We start from the raw sequence: 19,360 nt of genomic DNA on the forward strand, positions 1-19,360 counted from the left end.
TCAATGTTGTTGTTGACATTGTGAATTCGTGGTCTAGTGGTGAATTGATGGCATTACATGTGGTCAAAGGTAAAACATGTCATCCTTAGACTGTCCCCCAGGTTAGCCTATCTACTGAATACATTTGAGAACAAAATGAATGTGGATAATGGGGACTGGTGGGTGATACATTTTACAGATGTAGCATTTTAACCTGTGACCTGATGAACTTCCTGTTTGGACAGCTGCAGAATCCACGTCGAAAGGAAATGAGGGGAAAGGACTTGACAAAAACGTGCACACACACATACAAACACAGACAAACATGTAGTGACAGTTGATTTATGTGCCAGTGGCTCCGTTGTTGGACGATTACAAGAACCAAAGGTTTCCTGCTTGCCACACATTCCTCTCACTAAAATGTTGGCGTCTTGATAACATTCAGGTTAACACTGAGGTAATCCAATGAAAGTACAATGAACACCAGGGGCCCGTTCTCCGTACGTCACTTATTACATCCGAGATCAAATGACACATCCAAGATTACATCATCTCGCTAATCATGATCTGGCTAATTAGGTTCTGCGAAAACCCATGTTGTTTATAATTAGCTGGATTGAGTTATGCGTTGGTCTAAAAGGGGGTATCGATAGTAGATAGCAAGCTGCTATTGGCTGGGCCAAAATGAGCGCCCTGTTTTTTCCGCAACAGTTTGCTCCAAGGTTAGTCCGAATTTAAAAGATTTAATCAGAACGCAGGGAACACCTCAGTCTGCAAAAACCAAGAAAGAAGGCTGGCAAAAAGTAGCAGACCAAATTAAATGTAGAGTAGTTTTATCGCTTATTACAAGCTGTTTTTTTATTTTCATACTTTCATATTTTCATTTATTTACATTTATTCATTTAGCTGACGCTTTTTATCCAAAGCTACTTCCAATTTATCATCTTTAATGTCATATGATGTGGTTCAAACAAATGTAATATGACGTGGTTGAAACAAATGTATGATGTAAATGACCGAAAACCGATCCTCTCGAAGTATGGGCTAGCACATCGCACTGTGCTAAGGAGCCTATCCATGGGGCTATTATTGTAGTAAAACTATTCACAAATGCACAGCACGATCCACAAATGCACAGCACGATCCACGAATGTGTACTATCCACAAATGTGTACAAGGATCCACAAATACGCACTCAGATTTGTGCATGTGTAAAACATTGTCCAAATATGTAATCACAAAGGCTGGCCTCTCAATTGGCTGTGTTTTTACAGTGACTTTTGCTACACTTCTGCAGGTCACTAGGTCAGCTCCTCCTCATAACTTGAATTTTAGACGCATCTCTGATATCAATGGTTAGGACGGGGTGAACTGTTAGCTGAAAGCAATTTAACAATGTTGATAGTAATTTTTTATAATTGTAGATGATTAGAAATGATTGACAGATTGTTTAAAAAGTGGAGAATAGCCTTCCCCACATGCAAGTCTCATAAGCTGCTGTATGACATCACTATCACAAGGACACACAGCCACACCCTGAGGCACGAAGAGATTGCTTAGTTTCCATATCAGTCAGTGAACAAAAAACAGGGATAGCACATCTACAAGTCTAAGGAAATTGTGCTTCTCGAATTCCAGTACAAGCTACAAGTGAGATTTTCTCATTTCCGTTTATTATTTTAGGCCAATCAGTGTGTTCCAGGATGCAGAGTCATGTCCTGGTTTGGGATATCCCCTAATCACTCATGTCCCCCCCCCCCCCCTATCTCACCCCTTCCCCCATCTCCTCCCTCCCACACACACGCACGCACACGCATACACACACCATACCACATGTCTCAGGACAAGGCTGACCTGGTCATGTAAATGTTCAGTGTGGTCTGTTGGAGTTTGCTGTATTGTTCAGTGTTTACATACACACTGTTTCTTTTAGTGGCTGTCATTGTGTCTTACTTTACAGTCTTAACAGTCAATGTGGCTGGTACTGTCACTGGAATGTGCAAATGTGTTGGTGTGTACGTATGTTGATTGCTTGTTGTCTGAGTGTTTGTTACTGTCATAGACTGTATAGGTGTTTGTGTACAGTGTGCACAGTGTTTGTATGATGTTTGAAGAGTATGAAGTTGTGGGCTGCGAACAGGAAGAGGGGAAAGTGTTTGTGCTTCTCTTAAAGCCTCTTCTGGGGTGGTCTGGTTCATGGAGGGAAGGGAGACAGGGAGGGGCGATGGAAGAGGTGTGTGTGTTGTGGTGGCGGGGGGTGGGGATCTGGAGGGTGGGCTATATCTGCAGGGGAAGGAACTCCAGACCCCCTCAAGAGAAACACACCTCTGAAAGGGCTAAACCGTATGAAGAGAAGAGGTCAGAACTGTATGGATGGAGAGAAGTGAAGAAGTAAGAATCTGACAAGATCTCGTCTCCCAGCCCTGAGGACGACATCTGAATCTTTGTGTCTTCCAGCATTACACACCAACAGCCTAGGAAACCTGGTCAGAGACTTCCTTTCTCAAATATGTAAGAGATTTACTTGATGTTTATTTGACAAAAACATTCAATTGCTGATATTGTGTTGTTTTCCCTATGGTTTTGACATTCTTAAATGTCAAATTAAATCTACACATTTAAATCAACTCTTGCAGTTTTGTGATATTGTAAACTATGCAAGCCCACTTACTGTTTCAGTGTGTACTGGTTTAGTTTATGTTAAGTTAATCTCTTCTTCACTGACAGACTCCCATTTGTCTTTCAGTTTGTTTATTTAACAGACAACCAAGATGCCGTCACAGTGAGATATACGGGAAGCAGAGGAAGCAAACTGAGGGAGACAGGGACACTTTCACAGCCTGAGTAGCCAGCTGGACACAGGCAGGACTAAACCGTGAGAAAGCAGGAGACACCGCGGTGTCTAGAGAGAGACTACATGGATTAACAGCTGGAGCCTTCAGTCAGCTGGATGTTGAGTAGCAGAGAGAAGTGTCCACTGGCGTCTGCCACTGTCTACTGCCTGCCAATTTACTGATACCAACCAACCCCAGATCCCTCATGTCAGACCTTGAACTGTTCCCTCCCTCCTCCTACCTTGCTCCATCCCCCTCTCCTTCCCTTCCCCAGTGCGACTACAGTGAGTGGAGCCCGACCTGGGTGCTCATCCCCTCAGTGTACCTGTTGGCCTTTCTGCTAGGCTCCCTGGGAAACAGCCTGGTGCTCTGGGCCTACCTGGACCGGCCCCACTCTTCCCAGCCCCTGGGAGCAAACACCTGCTCCTGCACCAAGCGCCCTTTCCGTCACCCAGGCACAGGCTCCTCCCCCAGGCTGCCTGGCTCCTCCCGCTCCCTGACTGACTCGCTGATCGCCAGCCTAGCGGTGGCAGACCTGGCCTTCCTTGTCACCCTGCCCCTGTGGGCTGCCTACACAGCTCTGGACTACCACTGGCCCTTTGGCCAGCCGCTCTGCCAGGTCAGCAGTTACCTGGTTGCCCTCAACATGTATGCCAGCGTCTTCTCCCTCACAGCGCTCAGTGTGGAGCGCTATTGGCTCATAGCCGGACACCGCCGCTCCAGCCGTGCTCAGGGGCCCGGGACTTGCAGGGTACTGTGGGTAGTAGGAAGTGTGTGGCTGGTTGCAGGGGTGCTAGCTCTGCCTGCTCTGCTACTCAGGACTGTCAGAAAGGTGGAGCTGGGGGAGGAGCCTGATGATTACTGGCAGGAAGTGGAGGAGGGGGAGGGCGACCAGGTAGATGAACACAGAGCCGTGATCTTTTCCTGTGCGATGGACTACTCCAGTTTGATCTCCACTGGGCTGGGGCGAGATGAGCGAGAGAGGGCAGAGCTCCTATGGACAGCAGCTTTGGGGCTCAAGTCCACTCTGATTGGCTTCCTGCTGCCGCTGGCTGTCCTATTGGTCTGCTACTGCTCCCTGGGGCACCTCGTCAGTCGCCACTTCAAGCAAGGCCCACGTCCGGACCCCCAACGCCAGCGCCGTCTGCTCCGTGTCATCGTTACCCTGGTGATGGCTTTCTTCCTGTGCTGGCTGCCCTTCCACACCAACAAGTCCCTGTCAATGCTGGTGGAGCTGGGCCTGGTGCCCTACTCCTGCCTGCTGGACCGCACCCTGCTGGCCGCACACCCCTACGCCACCTGCCTAGGATACCTCAACAGCTGCCTCAACCCACTGCTCTACGCCTGCTGTGACCCCGCCTTTAGACAGCGCTGCCGTGTCCTGCTGCCCTGCGGAGGGGCAGGGGCAGCTAGGGAAGCAAGACAGGGTGGCTGGAGAGGGTGCAGGGGAAGTTGTGAATCTTCACAGGTAGCAGATAAGGAGGAGGATGTAGAGGAAGAGGAAGAGGACAGGGAGCAGCCAAGTAGAACTCGAGAGGAAACTGTAGATGGAATGGAGGAGGACAAAGTAGAGCAGATAAGGGATAGTTAAGAGTGTGTTTGTTTGTGAAACACAGACTCCCTGGGAAGTGGAAAATCCCCATATTTCTATGTGACCCTCATGAGAAACAAACTAGATGAAGATGCTATGTATTTTTTGATAAGGAACACATGAGTACGGCGGTGTTCTCTTTATTTTTTTATGTGTGATGTAAAATTGTTGAAATTATGTCACTCTATTATATTTGTGTTTTAAGATCTCAAGAAATAATTTTGTTCCCCCTGGTTTGTGATTAAAGACATGTTAAACAAATGTGAAGTGGACAGTGAGAGGCCTGAAAAATCATCCAATCAGTCCATGAGAATGAGGTTATGATGTACTCTCTAAACTGTTAAATCATTTATTCATGGAACCAGAACACATCACTGTTTCCCACGGAGGCAACAGGCACTGAGTCTATAAACAGTACATTTCCACCATGCACAACACATACCACTGATACTTTCATAAAGATATGAGAATCGGATGCTTTTTTGAGATGTGTGTGAACGCTCATGTGCCAATAAACCCAAGATAGAGGACATGTGTCACACAGGAAGTGAGGAATTTGAGATGGGAAAGATGAGACATTGTTTGCTCACAGTGGACTCAATAAAAATCTGACTCACCCTACTTCGTGCATTGGAAGGTTTGTTACATACTACAAAGTTTCTGCTCATGTAAACCCCCCCCCCTCTCTCTCTCTCAGACACATACACAAACCCGTAGGTAGCCTTGGATTAAAGTGTTTGCAAAGGGAGTACATTCCACTACAAATGGCCATGTATTTAATCTATGCAAGGTTAGATCATTGTTAGATAGAGGGGAAATACAAATATGCATTGTAAGTTAATACCATCACTATTTATATTATTATAGCCTATATAGCCTATATTTGAAACATAAGAAAAGCAATGCTTTCGAATATGGAGGACTAAAAGTGCCAAAATGAATTAAATAAATACATCATTCAATAATTACTTAAATGTGTCATGAATTCATTAAAATACCAATGTAAAACACATAATTATTTCAATTATTCAATTAATGATTTAATGGTCCTGTATTAATGTGCAGTTGACTATTCAAATGCAATAAGCTAAACAGCGCCCTCAGTCAATTGCATTTTCATTTTCATGTCACCACGTGTTGCAGTGCCTTATGAATGTATTTTATCTGTCAAACTAATTTTTTATCTATGATACATTTAATAACAAATAAAAAAGGTATCTATTCAATTGAAATTATTTAATGACACATTTAAGTAAGTATTTATTGGTGCATTTATTTAATTCATTTTGGCGCTTTTAGATCCAACGTCTTTACAGTGATACCACTCCGACGCTGCCGAGGGCGGTGTGGAGACCAAACACAAAACAACACTCCAACCGTCGAAGAAAATAGAGCGAAAATGGCGTCGCTGAATGACAAGTCGGTTTGGGATGAGGTGGAGGTTTGTTTTAATATATTAACCTAAATTAACGATGTTCCGTTTTTTAATTCAAAGTATTATGTAGTATGCGTAAAAGTACATGCTTGGTATTATGTTGTGAAAGTATAAAATGTTAATCAAGGTTAGCCTCTCGATAAATCTAGTGCCACAGTAGCTAACGCGTTAGCTAGCTCGCTAACCAACCCATTCGGTACAGTAGTACTGTGTGCGAGAGTGACACAGGGAAATTTGTTGTGGTTAGCTTAGCTCTGCTCAATTCATCATTCATACATTGTCCAAAATAAACGTGTATTTGTCAATTGTTGACAATTGTGTCTACAACAGGATGGCATCGGCGAGGAGGTACTGAAGATGTCTACCGAGGAAATCGTCCAGCGGACACGTCTATTGGACAGTGAAATAAAAGTAGGCTAGCCAGGTTACGTAGCTTTCTTCTTTCTTGGCTGTCTAGCTAGAACATATTTTCACCAACCAAATGTACTGTTATTGGAAGCATAGTATTTTATTTCAAAATTGAAAGATGCAACATGCCACTACCGGATGTAAACATTACTTTAATCAATACAAATGTTTGAAGTAATACTTTTTATATTCAAATTGTGATAATATCTGTTTGTATACATCTCTCAAGCAAGGCATTTATAAACACTGACTTAGTCTCCGTGTTACTTCCTACTAGGTATAACATTTCCTTTCAACGGGTTTTATAGTCGGAGATTACATGACATTGAGTGTATTTGGCTCAGTTCAACATTGATGTAGTTAGTCCCAGACAGTCTAATCCCCTCTTCTCTGCCATTTCTGTTAGATCATGAAGAGCGAGGTGCTGAGAGTGACTCACGAGCTGCAGGCCATGAAGGACAAGATCAAGGAGAACACAGAGAAGATCAAAGTCAACAAGACCCTGCCCTACCTGGTGTCCAATGTCATTGAGGTGGAACATGTTATGCTATGGAGGTTCTGGTGGGGGAATTCAGTGCACCCCTGTTGAAATGTCCATGATTTTGCATGATTAAGTAAATGAACAGTAGCACATTACTGGTGTGTTATTTTCCACCACTAATGTTACTGTGTGTGTGTCCAGCTGCTGGATGTGGACCCTAATGACCAGGAGGAAGATGGAGCCAACATCGACCTGGACTCTCAGAGGAAGGGCAAGTGTGCTGTTATCAAGACGTCCACCCGACAGGTATGACATCTCTGTCCATTCAAACACAGAAAATACATTATCCTAGACTTTAGGACCTAGAGCATCAGACACACAACATATGGTTTAACTGGCCTCACATGCATCTGCTCCTCGTTGCAACAATGACTGTTGTTTGTAGCTGGATTGGTAAATAGAGCATTTTGTATTAGTTATTTTAAACGAATCACCAAGTTGGTGTTACGATGGATTGTTGTGCTCCCACAGACCTACTTCCTTCCTGTGATTGGCCTGGTGGACGCAGAGAAGTTGAAGCCCGGAGACCTGGTGGTGAGACGGCTCTCCCGTCCTCTGCACCTCACGTATACAACCTTATGTAGACCATATGCGACTGTCTAATTCCTTCCCCTTCATCCTGTGTTGTATGTGTGCATGCTCTTCCAGGGAGTCAACAAGGACTCGTATCTGATCCTGGAGACCCTGCCTACGGAGTACGACTCCAGGGTGAAGGCCATGGAGGTGGACGAGAGGCCCACGGAGCAGTACAGTGACATCGGAGGCCTGGACAAGCAGATCCAGGAGGTCCGAATTGCAGCAAGAGCATATCACACACGAGAGATGAAGCAAAACATTCCACTTGTGATTTTTTTTACAGCTTAAATTGGCATTCACTGTGACTAACAACATCCCACTCCCCTTTTTTTTCTCTTCCTTGCAGCTGGTGGAAGCCATCGTCCTGCCCATGAACCACAAGGAGAAGTTTGAGAACCTGGGCATCCAGCCTCCCAAGGGGGTCCTGATGTATGGACCCCCTGGCACAGGCAAGACCCTGCTGGCTAGGGCCTGTGCTGCCCAGACCAAGGTAAGGAGTTCCCCCACAACTGCTGTGTGTTTGGGGGATTTATTGCAACCGACTGCATCGTTTAACTAGTCATGTGACATTTATGATCATGTCAACTCCACTCTGCCCCCCAAGGCCACCTTCCTGAAGCTGGCTGGCCCCCAGCTGGTGCAGATGTTCATTGGAGATGGAGCCAAGCTGGTGAGAGATGCCTTCGCCCTGGCCAAGGAGAAAGCACCGTCCATCATCTTTATAGATGAGCTGGATGCCATCGGCACCAAGAGGTGAGCTGGGAGGTAACCCTTTCTAATCTAAACAAAGGATGAATGGCGTAAGTACCTGCTGTGGAGTAAATCAAACTCACATCTAGGGACAAGGGATAATAAAGTGCTATCAAGTAGCACTTTACTTTGAGTCCTGCTCCATTGATTCAATGAGCTTTGATGCCCCCTTTTGCTGTCCATTTAGAGGTGCCATATTTTTTTTTTTATCTGTTGGGGTTGTATGTGTCTTGCCTTTTTAATTTTGTTGGTTGTGCTGACATTTATAACACTTTTGCTAGCCCTGGGTAGCTTGAATTTGAAATCAGTCTTCTCCTCAATGTTTTTAAATGTGCTTCTTGAAGTATGGAACTTTTCAAGTGTTTGATCATTGTAATGGCCCAGGTCTAGTGTTTACATGTCCCTGACCAGGTTGTGTCTATCTGTATGTGTGTGATGCAGGTTTGACAGTGAGAAAGCAGGTGACAGGGAGGTCCAAAGAACCATGCTGGAACTTCTCAATCAGCTTGACGGCTTCCAGCCCAACATGCAGGTTAAGGTAGGTCGTCCTGCACACCCTGTACTTACTACCTCATACCACACTCACCTCCACACTTCCCTCACACCATAAATTCACCCCTCTAGACAGGACCAACTGCAAGAGAAGTGCCTGACTGGCATCTCTGTGACTTACACTTTCCAACCTCCTCCCCCATCACCCTCCTCTCCCATCACCCTCCTCTCCCATCACCCTGCTCCCCCATCACCCTGCTCTCCCATCACCCTGCTCCCCCATCACCCTCCTCTCCCATCACCCTGCTCCCCCATCACCCTCCTCTCCCATCACCCTCCTCCCCCATCACCCTGCTCCCTCATCATCCTGCTCCCCCATCACCCTGCTCCCCCATCACCCTCCTCTCCCATCACCCTCCTCCCCCATCACCCTGCTCCCCCATCACCCTGCTCCCCCATCACCCTCCTCCCCCATCACCCTCCTCTCCCATCACCCTCCTCTCCCATCACCCTGCTCCCTCATCACCCTCCTCTCCCATCACCCTCCTCTCCCATCACCCTGCTCCCTCATCACCCTCCTCTCCCATCACCCTGCTCCCCCATCACCCTCCTCTCCCATCACCCTGCTCCCCCATCACCCTCCTCTCCCATCACCCTCCTCCCCCATCACCCTGCTCCCTCATCACCCTCCTCTCCCATCACCCTCCTCCCCCATCACCCTGCTCCCCCATCACCCTGCTCCCCCATCACCCTCCTCCCCCATCACCCTGCTCCCCCATCACCCTCCTCTCCCATCACCCTCCTCTCCCATCACCATGCTCTCCCATCACACTCCTCTCCCATCACCCTCCTCTCCCATCACCCTCCTCCCCCATCACCCTCCTCCTCCCTCAAGGTGATCGCGGCCACCAATAGGGTGGACATCCTAGACCCGGCTCTGCTGCGCTCCGGTCGTCTGGACAGAAAGATAGAGTTCCCTATGCCAAACGAGGAGGCTCGTGCTCGCATCATGCAGATCCACTCCCGCAAGATGAACGTCAGGTATGGATCTGCTGGACCTGCTGGACCCCTGTTACTGACCTGTAACCCTGCATGCTCGCTAGATCAGGCCCAGCCTGGGTCTGTCTCCAGGACCTTGTCTGACCCCTCTCTTCTTTCCCTCCCCAGTCCTGATGTAAACTACGAGGAGTTGGCCAGGTGCACTGACGACTTTAACGGAGCCCAGTGCAAAGCTGTGTGTGTGGAGGCGGTGAGTAAACTCAACTTGATCAAGAGCTTCACACAACCTCCTACACTGCACTCTACTCAACACACCCTGAACCACGCATTACCCCTTCCTTCTCTCCCTCTCTTCAGGGTATGATTGCGCTTCGTCGGGGAGCAACAGAGCTCAACCATGAAGACTACATGGAGGGCATCCTGGAGGTGCAGGCCAAGAAGAAGGCCAATCTGCAGTACTATGCCTGAAAAGGACTGGGAGTGCGTGTGTGTCTATATGTTTGCCATACCTTCCACTTATGCCTGAAACAACCAAGGTGTTTATTGGATGACAGCTACACCTATTTTCAATGATCTTAACATCTGGTTGTTACTGGTGGTAAAAGGTGTGAGAAGAGAGAAACTGTTGGGGGGGTGTATTTTTGAGTGTGAGGAAGGGATTGGAGGGGACTCAGAGCACTGGTTTATTACTGTAGCCACTGTCTTATTGTCCATTTAAGAAAAAATAAAACTTTTTCCAGAGCTTTTCTTTTATTCTGTTGTCTGAAATGTCGGTGTGTAGGTGAGTACATCTATATGCAGACAGAATGTTCAAGTGTTCATGGTTCTGAAGTTAAGCATAAGGAATTGTAACAATGATACAATTTAAATTATTTTGTGATTTGGGGGAAAGTCAGGGTAACGGGTTCATAATATTGGATGCACATGGAGAAACACCTACAAAGTATATATTTTTTTCTTATTTAAGCATGGTTTGATAACGGGGAGACCATGAACCAGACCAAAATTCTTTGTTGTACTTCCGAAGGATTTATAATAAGCAGGGTTCCTGCGGGGTAAAAAGTCCCAATTCTGAACTTTATATTTAAGGCCTTAAACCGTCTTAAAAATTGCCAGATTTTCATCCGAGGTCTTACATTTCTTTAGTCAGGTCTATGAAATATTTTACCCTCGGTTCATTTCCAGAAACGCTGGCCGCAGAACGTTATTATAAAGTAGCACAAAAGTATTGTCGTAGCCTACAAAGCGTATCTCTATAGAACAGGGTTCAAATTAGGAGGGGGGGGGGGGGGTTTGACCGCTCAATTTTTGCTCTTGGACTTAGCTTTAAATAAAACTGATAAAAGGTTAAAAAAATTAGACTCTTGGTTGAGATTTTTCTGTTGGACAGTTTGGGACTTGGAAACGACAGTTGGGAGGGGATCTGGACAGTCGGGGAGTGCGCTGCAGTTACAGCAGTAGGAGCTAAATCTTTTTTTGCGTTTTGGACGTCCATATGGACGTCCATAGACTGACGGCGATGGCTGCTGATCTTTGCATGGATGGACGGACGGTGATGCTGTTCAGAGTGCCGTCCATAGAGGGAGCATATATTTTGGACGGCGTCATAGCCGTCCATATGGACGGCGATGCTGTTCAGAGTGCCGTCCATAGAGGGAGCAGATATTTTGGACGGCGATGGATTGAATGTTTAGCAGGCTGTTGAGCTAACAGAACTGCCGAAGGCTACCATAGCATGTAGCTAGCTACATTAACTTTGGATGACTCAATCTTTTGTCAAGTTAATTTGTATGAATTGCATGTTAGTGCAATATTTACGCCTTTATTCTGTTTTTTTTTACATAATCAGCAGTATGATCTCATGACAATATAGACTTGAAAAACAATATGTTATGGTTTGGGTTTGCCTATAGGCTACATTTATTTTAATTATTTCGAGAATTGTTAATAAAGACTCATTTAAAATGTTAACATTGTGTTATGACCCTATGAAATACATTGCCATTTAGGTCTTTTAAACCGTCAGTTTAAAGTGTTTTATGGGTGGATTTGAAGCCACCAGTCAGTAGCTCCAATCTTGCGCACGAACTTTGCGCACGGAGACAAACGCAAAACAACAAACACTCGCTTGGAGCGGAGACCAATGCAAAACACAATACGATGTGTTGAGCCAAACCAAAGCCGTCAAAGGCTACCATGAATGTAGCTACAGCAACCGTGGATGACTCAATAAGTTTTGTCACGTTATTTTGTATTAATTGCATTTAAGTGAAGGCTATATATTTACGCCTTTATTTTATTTTTAACATACAAAAGTAGGCCAATCAACAATATAATCTCATGACAATACAGACTTGAAAAACAATATGTTATAGGGTTTGCCTAGATATAGGCTACATATATTTTAAATATTTCGAGAATTGTTAATAAAGACTCAATTAAGATTTTAACATTGTGTTATGACCCTATGAAATACATTGCCCTTTAGGTCTTTGAAGCCGTCAGTTTAAAGTGTTTTATGGGTGGATTTGGAGCCACCAGTCAGTAGCTCCAATGTTGCGCACGAACCACTTTGAGCGGAGACAAATGCAAAACGTAATAGCCTATGGGCCTAACACTCCAAATTTTAAAATTTTAAATGAGTCTTTATTAACAATTCTCGAAATAATTAAAATATATGTAGCCTATAGGCAAACCCAAACCATAACATATTGTTTTTCAAGTCTATATTGTCATGAGATCATACTGCTGATTATGTAAAAAAAACAGAATAAAGGCGTAAATATTGCACTAACATGCAATTCATACAAATTAACTTGACAAAAGATTGAGTCATCCAAAGTTAATGTAGCTAGCTACATGCTATGGTAGCCTTCGGCAGTTCTGTTAGCTCAACAGCCTGCTAAACATTCAATCCATCGCCGTCCAAAATATATGCTCCCTCTATGGACGGCACTCTGAACAGCATCGCCGTCCATATGGACGGCTATGATGCCGTCCAAAATATCTGCTCCCTCTATGGACGGCACGAGGGACGTCCCTGCTAATCCATCGCCGTCCAAAATATCTGCTTCCTCTATGGACGGCACTATGAACAGCATCGCCGTCCATATGGACGGCTATGACGCCGTCCAAAATATATGCTCCCTCTATGGACGGCACTCTGAACAGCATCGCCGTCCGTCCATCCATGCAAAGATCAGCAGCCATCGCCGTCAGTCTATGGACGTCCATATGGACGTCCAAAACGCAAAAAAAGATTTAGCTGCCTCTCAGTTACAGGGATCTGGGCACACGGATGAGTTTGGCACCATGCTGTGCTGGTTTTGAACCCAGGTGGTTGTGGTGTAGGCCCTTGTTCTCAACCCACTACACCACAGGGATTTTTTATCAAATTGCGATTCAATATGCTTACATAAAAATAAAGTGAATGGACGTGAATCGATAGATCGATGTGAATCGCTAGAAGATCCATATGTGAATCGATTTTTTCCCCCTAGTACTTAGTGCTGAATGAAGTTAAATTAGGTTACTAATGTGATTTATCTATCTGTAAATTAAAATAACTTTTTCAATTACTGAATTTATTGAAATATTTTTTTTTTTTTCAAAATGTCTTAGATTTTATTGTTTTTGTGGTAATGCGTCATGTAGGTCTTAATGGTCTTAAAAGGTCTTAAATTTGACTTACTGAAACCTGCAAGAACCCTGAAGAAAACTTGCAAATGAACAGGTCTGTTACAAACATTAGCATATAGTCGAACATGGTTTCACACCCCCAAAAAACCACACAATAGATCAAAAAAAAGCAAGACTCTTTATTTGGGTTTGTCAAAGTGAGTTCATACAATTGCCTGACTACTGTGACAAGGCCAGATACCATCCTGTACTGTCAACATTCCAGCTGTATGGTGCCTCCTCGCTGTCTGAAGGCCCTGGCGCTGGTCCGGCTGTGTGTGCCCTCTCACACAATCACACCTCTTTTCCCTGGACCCTCTGTGCCAGCACCATGATCACACACACACACACGGACCAGGACACTACACAGATACCCACACCCCTGACACAGATCTCACTGCTTAATATCTCATCAGTTAAACATTTACTACATGCAGGTTTAGCAACAATCCCCATCTTTAATTTATATTAACAAGGCGACCAGGAATAGAGGCTGCAGATGTGTGGTCCATCAAACATTACAGCAGACACACCAGGGGACCGGAGGAGAGGGGGGGGGGGGGTCGAGATGAAGGGAAAGTTTATTGGCAGGAAGTGACAGACAGGAAGGAGTCAGTCTCTTCACTGTGGGGTGGGTGGGTCTAGGTGGAGGGGCATAGCTCCATTAGAGGAGCAGCAGTCACAGGTCTGTTTTAACACAGCTCCTCCCTTGTCCCAATCTGAGCACCCTCAAAAACAGCACAGCTTCATCTTTACTTGATGGCAGACAGACGGGTTGTTAAAAAACAAAAAGCAAAATCAGTTCCATCGTAAACAAATGCATACAAAGGATTAAGTGTCAACATCCCCCCCCCCCCCCCCCCCAACCAATTTCAGGCAGAATGTAAATTTATATTTTTACAATTAGATTCTATGCTGCTCCTTCTGCTTCGATCTCAAAAAAACCTCTTCTGATCAATGGCGTACGTCTTCCCCACCGGCAGTTTGCGGAAGAACAGACTGTTACCCCGGCTCATGTTGCCCTGGTGACGAAGGTAGCAGAGAAGAGAGGTTTGCAGTGAATGAATGAAAAAGACCAGGAGAGCAGGCTGTGTAGAAGTCTGTCTGTGTGTGTGTGTGTGTGTGTGAGTCACTTACCTCCAGGCTGAGGTGTCTCCAGCAATCCACCCAGGTGGGGTACACTGAGGCGTAGGGTGGCAGGCCTCCAGACAACCTTGATGAAGGAAAAGAGGATGGGAGTTGACACGTTACTCTGAAACTAAAGCCACCACAGTAGCAGAATGAAAATGTGTGGTGCACCAGCTGCTTAACTCACCCACAGTTATTCACTGCCATAAGGTTCGACACCAAGACAAATGGGTAAGTGAGCATACTGGCAAAGAACTGGAAGGAACAAATCCACAGTGTCAGTTTACACAAGTAATTTAAACTGAGGCCAGGTTTAAAAGGTGCCAAGTGGCTGTCATGATATGGCAACATCTCTCCCGGTTTAGAGAAATAGGGTGTATTTGATACGTACCCCAGTCACAGCCTGAGAACAGTTTTTGATTTCTCCTGTGTGACTCATCTAGTGAGAAAACAATCATTTAAATGCATTATTCAAACTCATCTTAACATGTACATACAGCATATAAAGTACTGTAACAAATACTACATCTTGTGTATGTGTTTGTCATACCGAGTCGTCAATAGCGTATGTGTTGATGAGGTGAGCCAGCATATTGCAGATCCACAGGGACAAAACATCCCCAAGGAGACGAGGAATAAGACCCCTAAGAGCAGGGAAGGGAGGGGCGCAAGAGATGGACCAAGTACAATCAGATTATCCTGCATTGACAGACAACTAATTATCCGGGGATGGAACTAGACCTGATGTTCCAGATTAAAAAACACTAAGCAAGCCCAGACACAACCTCACAGGGATCAGAGCCAAGTGTGCAAGGAAACAAGTGTACATTACATATGTATCCTGTAATACAGTGGAGATTCCTGCAGATTCCTACTTACGCAAAGAATCCCATGATGCCCTCTTCTCTGTAGACTGTAATGACGGAGTCAAACACTCCACTGCAGAGAGACGGGGCAGTTCAGTTTACTGGATCATGGTTCAGACTTCCTTGGATTAAAAAACTCACCACACTTTTTTAATTACTAACTCCAAAAACGGGTGATGTATTCACTTCATGTCATCTGCTCAGTCTTGTAATAGCATTTACTACTTCAGAGTTTAAGATAGCAGAACTACAAACCCCAAAATAGCTGAACTACAAACCCCAGTGTGTTTAGTGGAGTGAGGCAGGTGAAACAGCAAAAGCTCACCTGTACTTGACTTCTCTCCCAATGAACTGCACCATGCACCTCAGGGTGATTACTATGGAGACAGAAAACATAATTTGTTATCGCTATGGAAATGGACGCTATGGACGACTGTGGTCTCAGGGATAGCCCTTCATAAAAAAGAGAGGACAATAAACGGGGATAGGACACACACAGGTATCACATCAGAAAGCATGGTGAGGGAAGACTCACCGTGGAAGGGGTGTGTGACGATGGTGGCGCAGGAGCGTGCAATCATCTCCTTGGTCGTCTGACACGAAACACACAAGGACAGACAGGAAGTCAGGGAGGAAGTGAAGTTAGCTAGGGAAATTCTATTCATCGTGTCAACATATTCTTTAACAGTGGACGAGTCATCATCTGGATCAGTTACAAGCAGTTGGCATCACTGACCTGCCTCAATCCAAGCCCCAACCCCTGCAGACGTACCTCATTGACAACATGCTGTAGGGAGCCTTCTTCCTGTTTCTGTCCACTGCCCGTAACCTCAAATTTTGCGTCATGACATCTCTGAATGAGAGAGGACCAATATGACATCAGATTTACAGACAGACAATCAGTGGGAAGTTTCAGAGAATGTCTGAATTCTAACAACCCATCAGGGTTATTTTTTCATATTTCATAGTTAAACTGGGTTAGAAGTGTCCTCCAGATCTAAGTAGAATGTGGTGAGGCGTAGTGGAACTAGTGAGTGTGTATGTGTGGGAGAGGTGGGGGCAGGGTTATGACAGAAGACTGTGTGTCTACATTAGCTTGTCAGCGCTCACACTTCTAGGCAGAGTCTGAATATAGAAGTCAACATTAGTTATGTGAGAGAAGGTATGGAGGAAGGAGGTGGTGTTACAGCCTCCCACCACCAGGCAGAGCCCATTTCAGGTGACAATGACACCTTTACCAACATCCTGACCAGCTTGGCATGGACTCTGATCTGCTAAGCCTCTACACACCTGGGGGCCAAAGTCTCAAAGAATGAAAACATGTAATATTGGAAGGCCTCTGATAGGAACACTGAAGCTTGACTTGATAAGAAGTTAGACAAACCTGTTATTACAAAGGTAATTAGGTCTATGTAAAAGTTGGGATGTAGACCAGAGCTGCCTACCCTGTTCCTGGAAAACTTGTATGCTTTTGATTCAACTCCAATTGGGACTAACCTGATTCAGATCCTCAACCAGCTAAAGTTTCAAATAAGGGGTTGTAGATTAGGGATCCCTGATGTACACTGGGCTATAACCAAGGTGGTGGATCCAACCTTTCATGTGGTGTAAAAAGCCTTGCTCATGGCTCATCTGACCTGCAGAACCCGACTGTGAACGATGGTGCCGATGGTGCCAGCACACAGCCTGGGGACCAGACCGTTGAACAGACCCGCCTTGCCATCAATCTTTGTGATGTGTTTGGCTGGAACACACATACACATGCAGATCAGAGGAAACCCATTATAGACATGTAAAACTTTGAATACTCATCATGATTGATATAGCATGCTCTGTTGCAAAACTACAAATAATGTGATTTCGTCTCACCATAAGCAAACAGCCCAGGTAGCTGGTAGACCTGGCGGCCGAACAGATTCCTGCCAAGACTGGGCGGCAGGGGTTCATGTCCTACCTGGAGCCACAACACAGGGAAGTTAGGGCTATAACCTAACTAAGTAGAACCATTGGCGACAAGCTACATTATTATAGCTACACGAGACTACTTTCACTTTCAATATGACGGTGCCTGGCCAACAAAAGATAACGTTTTTGTTGCACTAACGTTGTACTTAGTCAGACTGTTTAACTTTAACTTTCACATTTATTTAGAAGTAATAGTATCAACATTTACCTAACCAACATAACTGCATGCAAACGTACACGCCCTACCACAAAACCCACTAACCAAGACTGAACAGCTACAGTACTGACTGTTGTGGACCAAAGGGCACCCATCCATTACAGTAGAAGCTACGTACAGTACTAGTGCTATCCAACTAGCCTAGCAAGAAACGAGCTTGCAAAATGCTGTGCTTAATAGTAATGCCCCGTGTGACTATCGTATGCATATAACTAGACGAGTTAATTAAAAGGTGATGTTTGAATACTACTACTGTGTTGTCGTATCAAACCAATCCCTACTGTGTGGTGCTAATGGTAGCATGATAGTTAGCTGCGGTCGACAGTAGTTCCTTTGAATGACCTTTCGTGACGTCAAAACATAGCGAGCTATCATTGTTAGCGACTACTTTTTCGTTGCTTTGAAAGCACATGTACGTACAACACACTGACATTCAGTAAAATTTATTTCTGAAGTGGGAAGCAGATCAAATATGGTGAAGACAAAAAATATTTATAAACCTAGCGATGTAATCATCTACACAATGTATCCAGGAAGCTAACGTTAGCCTAGCTAACTAGCTATCTGTCACTGACAGTGACAAGAACCGATGGATTCGCCTAGTTCGCAAAATCTGTTAACTTGTTAACTACATGCACACAAGATAATGTATAACGCTCTTACCTGAACTAGTACTTTGATGTACATAAGCGGGTGGGATAGGACTGTTAGCCCAGACCCTAGAAGTATTTGTCCACACGTGTCCGCCATTATGAAATTGACAGGGCTCTCCCATCTGCCGCCGTAAAGGAAGGAAGCTTTCAGTGCTTAAGGGTCCGTTCAAGAACAGCCCAGAGATCGTTGAGCAATGTTCAAATTCGGCCATTCAGTCACCATAAGGGTATGGTAAATTGGATACCTAGAACATTTTTTAAGCATTTAAATTATATGGAAAACACAGTGCCAAATCAGATTCAGCTATGTGTTCTCTGGGTATTTTATTGTGTAAGATTTATTTTAACAGGATAAATATAACATGCTGATATTCGGCTTCATTTCACAAGTGGAGCGGTGGAACGGCCTCTTAAAACAAAATACAAACCTCACTAAATACAAAACACAAAACAGACTTTGTCAATGTTGGGTACTTTAGTGTGCACAACTACAGACGTCTCATAGGCAGTAAGGTAGGCTACCCTGCTGGTTTAGTGGAAGGGGCCGTTCGACCAATGACGTTTGTTCAAGAGACCTTGATTTACATTTAAATAAATAGTAAATTTAGTGGTAAATATGACCATTTGTATGATATTTCTTTATCGATATTTTAGAATACAGAGAGCTAGACTGTAGACTACTGGTCCCTCAATCCAGTCGACGGAACAAGAATGCTCAAATGGAAAGGCAATTAAACATGGTTAACCACAATACCATAAATATTTAGTTTTCTGCTATATATTTCATAATCACTGTAATGTATGTCGGATGAAATCAGACATTATGAAATTGTGTTATCACTACATTAGTGGTTCTAACTAAGTTAGACATGTATAAACTAAATCAGAGTTCATACACACAAGAACTGGGATAAGCTGCGTAGCAATTCAAGGTAAGTGGCAACCTGTTTACACATAGCCTATCCTAAATTATTTAAGAAAAAACGTCCACTTGACTTCTCCTTTTCATGAAAACCCTTGTCAAGCTGAATCTTGTAAAAGTGATAAACAAATATAAAAGACACAACGTTTTAAGATTAAGATCAGGTTTACTTTTCTGTCTTTGTCCAGGCTAATGAAAGTTTGTGCTTTAGATAACATAGATTGCGGTTTTTAACAACTATTTTGACCAAGTTTAGCAAGTTCCCCACTGACTGGAAATGTAGCTCTTGTGAAATCCCTATTATGCACACAGGTATACTGAAACAA

General features: G+C 44.5%; 3 protein-coding genes across 7 annotated transcripts; 2 read left to right on the forward strand and 1 right to left on the reverse strand.

Moving 5' to 3' along the window:
• The first annotated feature begins 2,278 nt into the window (after nt 1-2,278).
• On the forward strand, nt 2,279-5,065 carry aplnr2 (apelin receptor 2). 2 transcript variants are annotated; one of them, XM_047041596.1, is made up of 2 exons: nt 2,279-2,490; nt 2,726-5,065. In XM_047041596.1, the coding sequence occupies exon 2, from the start codon at nt 3,019-3,021 to the stop codon at nt 4,402-4,404; it is 1,386 nt and encodes a 461-aa protein (XP_046897552.1). In that variant the 5' UTR covers nt 2,279-2,490; nt 2,726-3,018; the 3' UTR covers nt 4,405-5,065. The 2 variants fall into 2 exon arrangements, with proteins under 2 accessions (XP_046897552.1, XP_046897553.1); XM_047041597.1 differs by having other exon boundaries at nt 2,279-2,465.
• A 693-nt stretch (nt 5,066-5,758) lies between these two features.
• Nucleotides 5,759-10,346, forward strand: psmc3 (proteasome 26S subunit, ATPase 3). Of its 2 annotated transcripts, none has more exons than XM_047041602.1 (12): nt 5,759-5,845; nt 6,170-6,250; nt 6,654-6,779; nt 6,930-7,034; nt 7,260-7,322; nt 7,437-7,574; nt 7,711-7,854; nt 7,969-8,117; nt 8,556-8,652; nt 9,502-9,647; nt 9,774-9,855; nt 9,963-10,346. In XM_047041602.1, exons 1-12 carry the CDS (start codon nt 5,804-5,806, stop codon nt 10,071-10,073), a joined length of 1,284 nt encoding a protein of 427 aa, XP_046897558.1. In that variant the 5' UTR covers nt 5,759-5,803; the 3' UTR covers nt 10,074-10,346. The 2 variants fall into 2 exon arrangements, with proteins under 2 accessions (XP_046897558.1, XP_046897559.1); XM_047041603.1 differs by having other exon boundaries at nt 5,773-5,839.
• Nucleotides 10,347-13,408: 3,062 nt separating this feature from the next.
• mtch2 (mitochondrial carrier homolog 2) lies at nt 13,409-18,265 on the reverse strand. Of its 3 annotated transcripts, none has more exons than XM_047041623.1 (13): nt 18,123-18,265; nt 17,147-17,231; nt 16,915-17,021; nt 16,050-16,130; nt 15,813-15,870; nt 15,603-15,654; nt 15,291-15,350; nt 14,962-15,055; nt 14,803-14,850; nt 14,599-14,666; nt 14,421-14,496; nt 14,185-14,305; nt 13,409-14,033 (listed from the first exon to the last, which is right to left on the reverse strand). In XM_047041623.1, exons 1-12 carry the CDS (start codon nt 18,207-18,209, stop codon nt 14,219-14,221), a joined length of 903 nt encoding a protein of 300 aa, XP_046897579.1. In that variant the 5' UTR covers nt 18,210-18,265; the 3' UTR covers nt 13,409-14,033; nt 14,185-14,218. The 3 variants fall into 3 exon arrangements, with proteins under 3 accessions (XP_046897579.1, XP_046897577.1, XP_046897576.1); XM_047041621.1 differs by having other exon boundaries at nt 13,409-14,038; XM_047041620.1 differs by having other exon boundaries at nt 13,409-14,305.
• Nucleotides 18,266-19,360: the final 1,095 nt, after the last annotated feature.

This window comes from Hypomesus transpacificus, chromosome 19, assembly GCF_021917145.1.
Source record: "Hypomesus transpacificus isolate Combined female chromosome 19, fHypTra1, whole genome shotgun sequence".
Classification (NCBI taxonomy): domain Eukaryota; kingdom Metazoa; phylum Chordata; class Actinopteri; order Osmeriformes; family Osmeridae; genus Hypomesus; species Hypomesus transpacificus.

Coding starts and splice junctions, on each gene's coding strand:
- aplnr2 (XM_047041596.1), top strand. CDS start 3,019: ATGTCAGACCTTGAACTGTTCCCTCCCTCCTCCTACCTTGCTCCATCC.
- psmc3 (XM_047041602.1), top strand. CDS start 5,804: ATGGCGTCGCTGAATGACAAGTCGGTTTGGGATGAGGTGGAG. Junction 6,251..6,653: donor TATTGGACAGTGAAATAAAA/GTAGGCTAGCCA, acceptor CATTTCTGTTAG/ATCATGAAGAGCGAGGTGCT. Junction 9,648..9,773: donor TCCCGCAAGATGAACGTCAG/GTATGGATCTGC, acceptor TTCCCTCCCCAG/TCCTGATGTAAACTACGAGG.
- mtch2 (XM_047041623.1), bottom strand. CDS start 18,209: ATGGCGGACACGTGTGGACAAATACTTCTAGGGTCTGGGCTAACAGTC. Junction 15,655..15,812: donor CGTCACACACCCCTTCCACG/GTGAGTCTTCCC, acceptor CTGTCTCCATAG/TAATCACCCTGAGGTGCATG. Junction 14,497..14,598: donor ATGGCAGTGAATAACTGTGG/GTGAGTTAAGCA, acceptor TCCTTCATCAAG/GTTGTCTGGAGGCCTGCCAC.